The sequence below is a fragment of the Fundulus heteroclitus genome, chromosome 1, assembly GCF_011125445.2.
Source record: "Fundulus heteroclitus isolate FHET01 chromosome 1, MU-UCD_Fhet_4.1, whole genome shotgun sequence".
Classification (NCBI taxonomy): Eukaryota; Metazoa; Chordata; class Actinopteri; order Cyprinodontiformes; family Fundulidae; genus Fundulus; species Fundulus heteroclitus.
In genome coordinates this window covers 18,522,869-18,534,750 of record NC_046361.1, presented here as the reverse complement: position 1 = coordinate 18,534,750, position 11,882 = coordinate 18,522,869, and the positions used below count along the sequence as shown (strand labels likewise).

Below are 11,882 nucleotides of genomic sequence, written 5' to 3'. Positions count from 1 at the left end.
AGCCTAATGGACCAACAGAGGGAAAAATTTATAATAACTGAATCAAGTATTCAGATAAATTCAAAATATGTTTGGGTTTTAATTGGAGGGGTGCCAGTCCGACACCCGGATCGGATAATGGATCCGACACTGATTAATTAGCTGGACCGGATATCGGATGAATGACGCCGATCCAGCATTCCAATCCAGTCATTTCTTATTTTATCAATATTATACACAGCAATACAGTTACAGCGATCTCGTCACTTCGACTCTATGTTTGCAATGCCGGTTAGGTCATCACATACAGCAGCTAGCGATGAGCAAACTCAGAGCAACATGGAGCAAGAACCGGACTGAGCCAAATCCGCTAATTGGAAACATTTAAAACTTGAAATGCCAACAAGTCCGACTACAGCGTGAAATATCTGCTAGGCAAAAATTGCGAGGGGCGGTGATAAGGTTGGTAAATTCAGCACCACAAACATGGCAAGGTATACGGTTGATTCACTCGACAGTAATATCGGGTATCAGCCGATATTATCAGCCCAAGTATTGGTATGGGACTGGATTGGGAAAAACAATAATGCTTAAATGCTCAGTCATCTTAGTCTGCTCATTTTTAATTGATAGTTTTACTGATTTTTTTTTCCTCCTGGAGTTTTCTCTTCTTTTTTTCCAGTGTTGCAGACTGATTTAGTTTTTTCAGGTTTTTCACCAGGAGAATTTCCCTACTGGGACAGTAACAAAGTGATACCGATACTGAAGGATTCGGTGCTTTTTGGTCTCACTCCTCATCAGAGCGGCCCCAGCGAACAGCCTTCCTGCACGAAGCAGATCTGCATTTTTTTTTTGTTTCGTGCTGGAGTCTGTCTTGTGCTTCTGAAACCAAACCCACATCAAAGCTGACATCATTTCATGAGCTCATGAAGGTGCGCTTGTACAGCAACAGGCAAACACAAAACATCGGCTTTTAAGGTTTTACTTTATCACAGAAGCCCAAAAAAAAGGAGAAAGATTTCTTTCTGTCTTCATCTTTTGAAGGTAAGTTGATTTCTAGGTGCAAAACTCTTGTTACTATTTTCCAGCAAACATTTCTGTGGTTGTGTGCAAATTTATGGTCGATCTGTTCGACAGGAAGCCGCTTGCAGCCAAAGCAGAGGAGTTGCTTTTGAGCTGTCTTTGTTTTTCTGTTGTTTTTTTTTTTTTTAGACGAGAGACCGTCTCTCGCTACAGATTTAAAATTAGTTTTCGTAAAAGTCCTGCTTTGACATTCTGATTTCTGTTTGTTAAGATGGAGGGCTTTGCTGATCTTCTCACTGATGCGTTTTCAGGTAAGAAACTTAATCTTTAGGACTTTATTTATTTATTTTTTGAAGGTTGCGGGACATTTCTCACATACTTCTCTTATTGCAGAGAGTTCGGTTCCGTCGTTTTCCACGGGAGATTTGGACTTTGAGAATTTGTATTTCGATGAGAAGAGAGAGGAAGAGCAGACAGAAAGCCTGATGACGGAGGCAGACGAGGACCAGCTTCAGGAAGCGTCTGCAGAAGGTGCAGCTTTGTCGGAGGGGCCCAGTGCAGACGCACTGATCACAGATGAGAATACTGACGAAGACAGTAGTGATGAAGAGGATTTTACAGGGGACGGTTTTAGGAGCAGAACCCCAGAGGATGACTCCACAAGCTCTAATGAAGAAGAAGATGAAGAGGAGGAGGCTGAAAGAGATGAAGAGGAAGGCGAGGCGCTGATAGTGATAAGCAGCAGTGGTGATGTCCTTGAGTCCAGAAAGGAGGGTGGCATCCTTGATGATGAAGACTCGGAGGTACTGGAGGATGAAATTCAAGTTATACAAGCAGAGGTGGACAGTGGTGAAGAGGAGGCCACTGGAAATGAGAAGATAGTGGAAAGTGTCGAGAGTGAGGATGAAGAAGAAGGAGAGGAAGACTCCTCTGAATCCGAGTATGAAGGCAGGAACACTGAAGAAGAGAACGTTCTCTCAGAGGAGGCAGGAAATCCCGACACCATTGATCCAGCAGACTCCTGTTTGGAGTTCCCCTCCATTTCTTTCCAGAATCTGCAGGATCTCATCTCTGAAGTGGACGGTGAGGCTTATAAAGAGAAAATGACCGACTTCACAGGCGAGGAGCACCAGGAGGCCGGTGAGAGCTTTGCCGATTATCCCTCGGACTTTTCCCCAGGCGAATACGGCAGAAATCCTGTCGAGGCACAGCACGCCTCGCCTCATCCCAGGGAAGGAGAATGCCTGGAAAGAGCCGGGACTGAAGGCCACGGGTCCGAGGAGGCCGGTTCTGGAAAGGAGGAAGATTTCTTGTTCACAACGGAGATGAATGCCGGTAAGATGACAAGACCGGATGAGGCCGGGGGAGAAGAGGATGAGAGGAAACTGGAGCATTTGTTGAGTGCGGCACGCTTTGATGATGAAGGGAAGACAAGTGAGAGCGACTCCTACAGCTCCAGCGACGACGAAGAGCCACTGAGAAGATCCAGTGATGTCTTTTCGGATAAGTCAAGAACCCAATATCTTGACGAAGACACAGAACTGGAGGACGGCAGCGTCTCCAACGGCCACAACACCAAACACGGCAAATATGACTTCTTCAGCTCAGGGTCAGATGTGTTAGAAACCAGCAACTTTCTGAGAGAAAACCTCCTAAGTGCAGAGGACACGGATGGGACTGATTCGCCTCCTTCGGACATAAATCAGTGTCCAGAGGAAGGCGTTAATAGCTACTCCATGGTGCAGAGAGAAGAGACAAAAACAGCAAGTCCAAGCACCCAAGGATCCATCGACGACTGCTTCTTCTTTACCCATGAACCCGACAACTTCCCTGTGGAAGGGCAGCAGGAGGAGGAGGAGGAGGAAGAGGAGGAGGAGGAGGAGGAGGATGAATACGAAGAGAGGAGGAACTTTGAACAGATGAAGCAGAGGATCGAAGCGTTCCAGAGGTTTTACGACAACAACAGCGACGACGAGAACGGACGAGAAGGTGAGTGTTCAGGACTCAGACGCACAGCCGAGATCCTCAGTCTTTTCCCCCGGCGTGATACACGACTCATCCGTCTGCGAATGTGTCTGTTTTTCAGAGAGGCAGATAAAAGTTCAGTTTTGTGTGGACCCTCTATCCCAGGTTAACTATTACGACACTGACAGGTAGGTCAAATTCACGGCCAGGGGTTCAAATCACCTGCAAAGCGCAGCCTGACAGGTAGAACAGAACCAGCATCTGCTTGACTTTTGTCTCTCAGCAGTGACAGAGACTCCCTGAGCAGCTCCTCGGACAGGGAGGAGGACCCGAGCTCTGCAGAGCAACCTAACGTAAGCAGCCTTTTAATTCACACACGGCACACCGCAGAAGCATAAATCATACCACACCTCGTAAAATCTTTGGTTTTACGTGAAAGTCAGTCCTGGATGGCGGGCGTCCTGCATCTTCTAGATCTTACCCTGGTTCAGCACACCTGAATCCTATGAACGGTCTATTATCGGGCCTCTGCATGGAGCTTGGCGACTTGCTGAGGAGCTAGTTCAGCCATTTGAACCAGCTATGCTGGAACGAAGGCACGCCTTGCAGGACACTGGAGCTGTGCCGCTCCTGTGATGCACCGATGCAAAGCAGTGGATCCTTGTGAGGTGGAAGGAACATGATACATGGGTTTTTCAAACCTCTTTTTTTTTTTTAAATGCCTGAAATGTGTGACGTGCCTTTCTGTTCACCCTTTTTTTTATGCTACTGCCCCCAAAATGGAATCGAGTGCAACCGACTGCCCTTACAGAACACCTGAATGTAATTTAACCTCAGAATAAATACAGCTGTTTGGGGAGGGAAATAAAGGTGTGTCGAAAAATAAACTTTTTGACCTAAACGTAACGCTGTCTGTGGAATAAAACATCTCCCTGAACAGACCCTCCCCACAGTCAAACATGATGTTGGGGGGCATCATGCTGAGAGAATGCTTGTGTTCACTGCAAAAATAGACCTAAAAATAAGAATGTTTTTCTTGAAATGAGTGTATTTATCCTTGATTTGAGCAGGTAAATAGGACTATTTGCCAATGGAATAAGATTTTTGCACTTAAAATAGGAACAATTCATCTCCATCATCTTATTTCAAGTGCAATATATCTAATTATCTTATTTTAGGGGTAAAAATACTCATTCCATTGGCAAATAATCTTATTTACCTGCTCAAATCACGGGCAAACACATTCATTTCAAGAAAATGTTACTCATTTTTAGTTCTCTTTTTGCAGTGTTCAGCCGGGGCCGGGAAACTGGTCGAGGTCGATGGGAGGATTGATGGAGCTTAATACAAAAGCATCCTGGATCCAGTCAGAGGCAGCAAAAGGCTAAATGCCGGCGCAGAGGGCCTGAGCTGAAGGTTTACATCAAAATATGTGCAGGTGCTGCAGTGGCCCAGTCAAACGGTTTAAATTCAGTTGAAATTTGCAGGACTGTCAAACTTTTTTAAAACCTCGTATCGCTTTTCTTCCACTTCACAATTATGCTTCTCAGGGCCACATACTTAGCTGGTGGTTTTTAAACATGACAAAATGCATGAAGTACATGTATGACTAGAGAGACTGGTCTGTACCTAGGAACCAAAGGAGCCTGAAGAAGAACCTGAAGAAAAACCTGAAGAAGAACCTGAAGAAGAGCCTGAAGAAGTGCTTGAAGAAGAGCTTGAAGAAGAGCCTGAAGAAGAGCCTGAAGAAGAGCCTGAAGAAGAGCTGAATGTAAAAGCGGTGTGTGATCCTCCAGTCGTCCAGCAGCATCAGAGCCCGGCAGACATCATTAACACAGAAAGCTGCACCAAGACACACAAGGTGTGTATGCACTCACAGGTTTTTACCAAACTTGCCTCCTTTCAAGGTTATATTCTAAGTCCCTGTCCTGTCCTTGCAGACTCTCAGCACTCTGAAGCTGATCGCCACGTTGGGTGCGGTGACGGGAGTCCTGATGTTCTGCCTGACTACAGACCAACACGAGTGGCTCAGACAGCTCTTCTTTTTGTAGACGTGCAGCTCATTTTGGTTATGATGCTTTACTTTTATTGTCCTAATAAGAGAAAACCTGTTTCATAAAGGTTGGAGGTAAAAAAAACAAGCTCTGTACATATCTGCATTCTTACTTATTACTGTTTGAGAAGGTGATGGGGACCTTTTCTTTGAAAATACACAACAAATGTAAAACATCTAAAAACATGCTTAAAGAGATACAATTGGTCACTAGATTGAACAATAAAACAACTCAGTGTAAGCTTTTACCCAGACAGTTTTGTAAATAAATAATGAAAGGTCTTTTAATGAATTTTGTGATCTTTTTGTGAATTAAATGTTTGTGCTAACTAAATTTAAGAGTTGCCTTTACTAAATAGATATACAAACATATCAAGAACATTAACATTAAAATATCAATGTTCTTGAAAGTGTACAGACTTTCTGTAATATGTGTTTTTTTGAGTTGAAATATATCATTCAGTGGAGTATTTCTTTCAGTAACATAGGTACATTGACAATAAAAACACAGCTTGGTAATGAAGGAAGGATTTCCACTTACATCAATTTACTCACATCAGATTCAGGTTTACAGATTAGGGTGATGGCAAAGAGGCCTTCCAACCTGAAAGACTTGGAGCTCAGACTACCAGAAGTAACACGCAAGAAGCAATCTGTTGCAAAGGGAAAGAAAAAAAAAGATTTCCCTACTGATTATCGAGAGGATGGATGATGTTAAAGTTGTCACTTAATGAATAAAATAAGATGTAAATAAAAACCGATGCTCCTTTAAGCTGTGTCATGTATTAACTTTTGAGAAATGCTGTCTCATTTCTCATCAGAAACAAGCTTCTAGGTTGAATCAAAGTAATTTTAAAACTAAATCTGCCAGGAGTATAAATCGTTTTAGGCTCAACTGTAAATTGTTGTTTTTGGGAGGCCAAATTTAATCTTGAATAAAGATTCCTTATTGTCACCGCCTGTTACCGTGGTGCACTTTCTTTCAGGACACTCCGGCTAAGAGTACACATAATAAACAACAGATAATAAACAATGTGTACAGGTTTTTTTGTTTGTCACATTTTGGCGTGCAAAAGATAATGTAGATAATACTGTATTTATGGCCATACTTTCTGTAATACGTGTTCAGTCACCATCGTGACCATAGACATCATAAACGTAGACACCTCGTCTTTTCCTTTTCCTTTTCCTAAAGTCTTTTCCTAATCTGTGTATACCAGATCTTAAAAGGTTCACACAGTTTTATAAAATAATGAAGACCACAAGGTTTATATTTAACCAATTTATTTTTATAATTATAACACATAAACATATACATATATTTTTCTCTCTCATATATATATATATATATATATATATATATATATATATATATATATATATATATATATATATATATATATATATATATATATATATTATGCACATCGATCAAAACATCTATCAAAAGCCAATCTGGCTGCCAATCTCTATCAATTAATCTCTATATATTTTTTCACGAGTATGTATAAACTCCATCTATATCCTTCTATCTGAATACTTAAAACATATATACAGGGATCAATCATAGACGTTCACTACTTTCTGCCACTTACAATATGGCGGTGATGTCGACGTGCAAACCTGCGCCCAATGACACCACTGGCTTTACTTTAAAATATGTAATATTCAAACCTGCCTGCTGGCGGCGCTTGTTTGGTCAGAGACTGAGAACAATTCCCGCAAGGAAGAAACAATGAGAAACGGAAGTGCCGAGCGAGCTGCCGGAAGGTGCGCTCCATTGTGTGTCTGCGATCAACCCGGAAGGGCGGCGTTAGAGCGCTGAACGTTACAGCTCCTCGCGCCGCGGCTCGCCGCCGATAAAACCCGAGCTCTGACTTGTGGGAGGAGTAGACTCGGTTTTCTTTTTATGGCAACAGAAACTATCTCTTAACCCGAGACAGAAAGCGTAGGGGGAAAAAAAGAAAAAGACTGAAATGGCTTCGCTGGGTAGCAAGTCTGCGCAGGAAATCAGCGATCTGCTCGACGAGTACGGGATCAAACATGGACCCGTGGTCGGTGAGTGAAGTTCGCGCGGCGCGTGAATCACCGTCAGGGTGGGCGACCCTCCCAGGCCCCCCGTCCGTCCGTCCGCGCTCAACTACCTGTCAAAGTGTTGGGGTTGGTTTGTTGGCTGCTTGGTTGTTCACGCTGACGTTGTTCTGTGTGGCGTCTCTGTGCCTCAGACTCCACCAGGAATCTGTACCTGAAGAAGCTGACGGAAGCCATGGCCAAGGGGAGGAAAGCTAAAGCATCATCTGATAAAACCTTCTACAGAGAGGAGGGTAAACAGCCATGTGTACACAACACTCATCTAAAAAGTGAAGATTTATAAACACTTTAAGTCCGTGAGGTTGAAATACAGTAATAAATAAATTCCCCGTAGGTTCTCCTTGGTGCTTTAGGGCTGCAGCGTGTATCCAGTCACACAGCAGCCATCACTGTGGTGCTGTTTTCCATATTAATAAATGTTGACTCCTGCATTTTAAAAACCAGACCAGCTCAGTTCCCTATTTCTATATAAAACTCTGACGTGCTGTAGTCACTTGAAAAGGTGGCTCTGTTGTAAATTAACCCGTAAAGGAGTAAAAATCAGAAGTTCTTACAGATATGTGGGGGAAAAAACATGTTTCCTAAATTATTAGTAATGTTTTTTTTTTAAGATATTTGCTGTCGGTCCTAACCTACTTAAAAACATTACATGATAAATATAACAGAGAATAGGATACATAAATGGTTAAAACAAATACAATTCATATCTTTTTTTTCTTTAGAGATTGACAAATAAATAAAAAAAATCTCCTTTTCATTCTTTAGTCTGCCTTAAAGTGTCCATGTCATAAAGTCAGATGAATGAATTATCTAAAAAAAAAAAAAAAAAAAAAAAACTTTTTGCCAATTTTAAATCTTTTTTTAGTTATTTATTATTTTGGCAGCATATCTTCATAGCTCCTCAGACATATACCTTTATACTTAATGTGATGTTTGTGTTTTCTTACAGAGGAAGAAGTCACTTACGTTTACAGGACACCGGTAAGTATCGCTGTCCACACCCCACTAAGGTGTTTGTGGCACACCTTGCTCATTAACTTAGGTCTCAATCCAGCAAAGCACAGGCCACATATTGTCTCAACTAAAAGTAATTTAAAAAATATTTATGTATGTATGTATGTGTGTATAAATCTAAGCCGATCTCCCTAAATAACGACTCTGTATGTAACCTAGCAGTGGAAAGTGCTTATAGTGTAAACATGTTGTCTTTACGTCAACGCTTGTATTAAACTTCAGTTTGCATCTTCTTTCAGACCAGAAGCGAGATCTCTGGAGACAGGTCAGTGTCTCTGTTTTCTCCCTTGTGCTGTATTTACTTAACTAAAGGCGATTGTAAACCAGTCTGTCTTGTTGCTATAGTGGGCCTTATATGAGATCCAGACCAGAATGGAACGAGAGGGAATATGAACATGAGTAAGTCATGACCAGCAGTTCTTGACATTTGAAGAATGTAAAATAAAATGAACCCTCTACATCTACACTTTCATGGCCGTCTGCAGGACCTCCTTCTCGAGCTACACGAGGTCGATGCCCGACTACAGAGGAAGGGATTTGCATGATGAGTGAGTATCTTTGTGAAAAGTCTGTCTGCTTTCAGCTGTTACTGTTCAAAGCTTTTTTTTTTTTTTCCCCTTCTGTAAATCTCAGTTACATTCTTCTGATACTTTAACCATTCAGATTTATTTATTTTTTATCCGATTTAACTTTTAAAGTCGTTCAATACTTTGTGCTTTTTGGTGCATTCGTTTCAGCATTTTTATTTTCAAAAGCTCCAGATAAATATTTGACTTCTTACTTTCCTTCACTTATTAGGGTTTCAAAACCAATTCCCTGAAGTTGACTCGCTCCCCAAAATAACATGTGGGTAAAGGTAGAGCCACTTTAATCTACATACATGCTTGGTGAAAGACTTAGATCTCATTCCAGTTGCATTTTTAATGCAGATATACACACTTTTTTATTGCAGCTTCTTTTTCCAAACTAAAGGAGCTTAAATGTCCTAAAAACAAATGTCTGCTTATTATTGTAGTACCTTTTTTAGATCTGACCAATAAAATAACCGGTGGCCGAATACACATTGGCAAATCTCTATTTATTAGCAATCAGAATTTTATAAGAATCTGATTTCTTTTTAAGATTGATAAGAAAATGAAATAACGGCATCAAAAATGTTTTTTTTTTAATGCTGCTGAGCCATCATTTCTTTTATATTAAAAGCAGAAGAGACGTCACAGTTAAATTAGCTCCATTTCAAACTATCACTCTTGGAAACGAGTCTCCTAAATTAAAACAGTTTGTGAACGTCTTTATTCTTGTGGTCAAAATTCCCAAAACTGTCAGTTTTGTTTGATATTTTTGTTTTTCGACATAAATTTCAGATTGTCTAGAACCCAAAGAAGTAGTAAAATGTTATTTTATTGATTTGTGGGGGGGTGTAACATGTAATGTGGCAAAATAGTTTAATACAAATCAGTACAAATCTACAGCATTTATTAAGGATTAGTATATAATTGTCCTGTGGCAAATGGAAGAGGGGAAACAATTCCTCATTCCTTAAAAATGTTTTTCATTCTTAACCAGACCTGATAACTGATCAAAGTGAATCCCATAGTTTTCCTGAATACATAGGAACCCTGGATGGGTCAGATTTAAAAAAACAAAAGAATAAAACGGAGCAGCTCTTCTGCTGTTTTCCGTCGAGCCTTCCTGTTATTTGTCCAAAGTCTCGCTCTCCAGCAGGCTGAAAAAAACGCTGACACGTCTCAACGGATCATACAAACTAGTCTGCTTTTAGGCAGCTGCCTATATCACCGTGGTTTCATGTAAATAATTTTTTTATATTTGTTTATTTCAGGCACATCTCACCAATACAAAACATAGCTAACCTTTGAGTCTTACTCATATTGTCCACACTGAAGAGTGTTGTCAACCACCTGGTAGGGCTGATGGTGCGTTCAGAGACAAGGATTCTTGCTGATTTCTGCGTCCACAAATAGATTTATTCAGGTCATTGACGTAGTTCCTATTCATACTCGTTTCATTTATGATACAAAAACGTGTACAAATGTTTGTAGATGATCAGAAGATGTCTCAACTCCAAATCAGGTATCGCATTTATGAACGTCCTAACTTTTAATTTGACCGGTCAGCGATAAACGTCAGTGCGTGTGAATTAAAGTGTAACCCAGGACAAGTCATCAGCTGCAGCCTGACTCGTATGATTGTTGTTTTTAGGCCCTACATGTACGACACACCATCCACCTACAGTAACTCCTACTCCAAAGTCGTGAAGTCGGAACAAGGGCCACCGCAGGGACAGAAATCATCGAAATCCTCCCGCCTGATCCCGCTGTGGCTTCAGTTCATCTTCTTCCTGGGTCTGGCCGTCTTCCTCTACTTGGTCTTCTCCAGTATGGAGACAAACAAATCTATCAAAGGAATAGTGTGATTTTTATGCGACGCCCGCGGATGGTATACTTTATTTTACATTTAAAATCGGTGGATGTATTTTGAGAATTTTAGACTTTGCTGAAATTGTGGCTTTAATGCATTATTTGCTTTTTTTGTTTCCTTTTTTTTTTTTTTTTTTTGCACCTACCTGCAGTCATGCTTAAAAAATTAAAAAATAACTCTAGGTTTTTACCAAATAGATGATCCGACCTTTTTTAGAGCTTTTAAAACAACTTAAATCTAACCAAGAGTACAAATGCACATGCATTCCAGACTCCAGCATTTCATCGTTAAATGAAATAGGATACCAAAATGAAAATGAAAAAATAAAGTAGGTTACACCCCCAAAAATCCCTCGGATTTATAAGGAATGTCCTTTTCTTTATCTTTTTTTTTTTTTTTGCATGACTGTACAGGTTGTCACCAAGTTTCACTACAACACCTCTGAGTCAAACCGCAGAACAAACCAAACATTTTCTTGTATGTCGGCAGCAGCTCTCATTAATCTGATGAATGCAGGGTAGTCTGAAGTTTCTGCTGCCATTTTTGTCGATTTGTTTTGGCCTATTGGTCTAAAAGTGGTGCACGGCAAAGATATACATTTTTATCAATGTGGTGGATCAGGAGAAAGTGGGACAATATTATTAGTTGTTGAAATGTTGTTTCGTGATGTAAATTATCAGTAACCTGGATGCCCGCAAGGAGAAATGTTGGGCAAATGGCTAATTTCTTGTACAGAATTTTAATTTAAATTTATTTTTATTTTTTTGGGGTGTGGCTCAATTTAATTTTGGCTTTTTTTTCCCCAGACGGCACTAACGCTTCCTTTTTGCTGACTGCAACCACTTATGCATATTTCGGACAGACTCTTTAAATTTAAGTGCCTCTGTGTTTTAATATTCTGCATTCGGTGTTAAATACGTAAAGGGTTTCAAAGTAAATATCTAAAAATATTAAAAAAAAGTAAACTATTCTTTAATGCTACGAGTTTATGCTTTGCTCAGAGGTGCAGCACTTTTCTACTACATTATCAACATATTCAGAGTTTGTAATTTTGTTTTGTACCTGGTTTTCATAATTAAATATAATAAAGAGCTTGTATATGTAAGCATTTTGAGTATTAAGTCGTTTATTCAGGAACCAAAAAAAGTGTCTTGCAAGTTAAATGGTGTATACAAAATAAATGAATCTCATACTAAAGGACTGTCTCAGAAAATTAGAATATCGTGAAAAAGTATACTAGTAGGCTATTCAACTAATCACTTAAATCGTCTCTAATTAACTCGAAACACTGCAGGGTTTCCTGAGCCTTGAAAAACAC

The 11,882-nt window shown here is 40.3% G+C and overlaps 2 protein-coding genes across 2 annotated transcripts; both read left to right on the top strand.

Annotated features, from left to right (window-relative positions):
• The first annotated feature begins 663 nt into the window (after positions 1–663).
• LOC110369021 (glutamic acid-rich protein) lies at positions 664–5,310 on the top strand. The gene is made up of 7 exons (XM_021320531.2): positions 664–1,023; positions 1,274–1,313; positions 1,396–2,991; positions 3,089–3,155; positions 3,251–3,320; positions 4,601–4,828; positions 4,908–5,310. Exons 2-7 carry the CDS (start codon positions 1,274–1,276, stop codon positions 5,016–5,018), a joined length of 2,112 nt encoding a protein of 703 aa, XP_021176206.2. The 5' UTR covers positions 664–1,023; the 3' UTR covers positions 5,019–5,310.
• A 1,494-nt stretch (positions 5,311–6,804) lies between these two features.
• Positions 6,805–11,672, top strand: LOC105931764. The gene is made up of 7 exons (XM_012870602.3): positions 6,805–7,078; positions 7,246–7,344; positions 8,061–8,092; positions 8,365–8,390; positions 8,471–8,524; positions 8,611–8,673; positions 10,346–11,672. The coding sequence occupies exons 1-7, from the start codon at positions 6,997–6,999 to the stop codon at positions 10,557–10,559; spliced, it is 570 nt and encodes a 189-aa protein (XP_012726056.2). The 5' UTR covers positions 6,805–6,996; the 3' UTR covers positions 10,560–11,672.
• The last annotated feature ends 210 nt before the right edge of the window (positions 11,673–11,882 follow it).

Coding starts and splice junctions, on each gene's coding strand:
- LOC105931764 (XM_012870602.3), top strand. CDS start 6,997: ATGGCTTCGCTGGGTAGCAAGTCTGCGCAGGAAATCAGCGATCTGCTC. Junction 8,391..8,470: donor AGCGAGATCTCTGGAGACAG/GTCAGTGTCTCT, acceptor TTGTTGCTATAG/TGGGCCTTATATGAGATCCA. Junction 8,674..10,345: donor GGAAGGGATTTGCATGATGA/GTGAGTATCTTT, acceptor TGTTGTTTTTAG/GCCCTACATGTACGACACAC.
- LOC110369021 (XM_021320531.2), top strand. CDS start 1,274: ATGGAGGGCTTTGCTGATCTTCTCACTGATGCGTTTTCAG. Junction 1,314..1,395: donor TCTCACTGATGCGTTTTCAG/GTAAGAAACTTA, acceptor CTCTTATTGCAG/AGAGTTCGGTTCCGTCGTTT. Junction 4,829..4,907: donor GCTGCACCAAGACACACAAG/GTGTGTATGCAC, acceptor CTGTCCTTGCAG/ACTCTCAGCACTCTGAAGCT.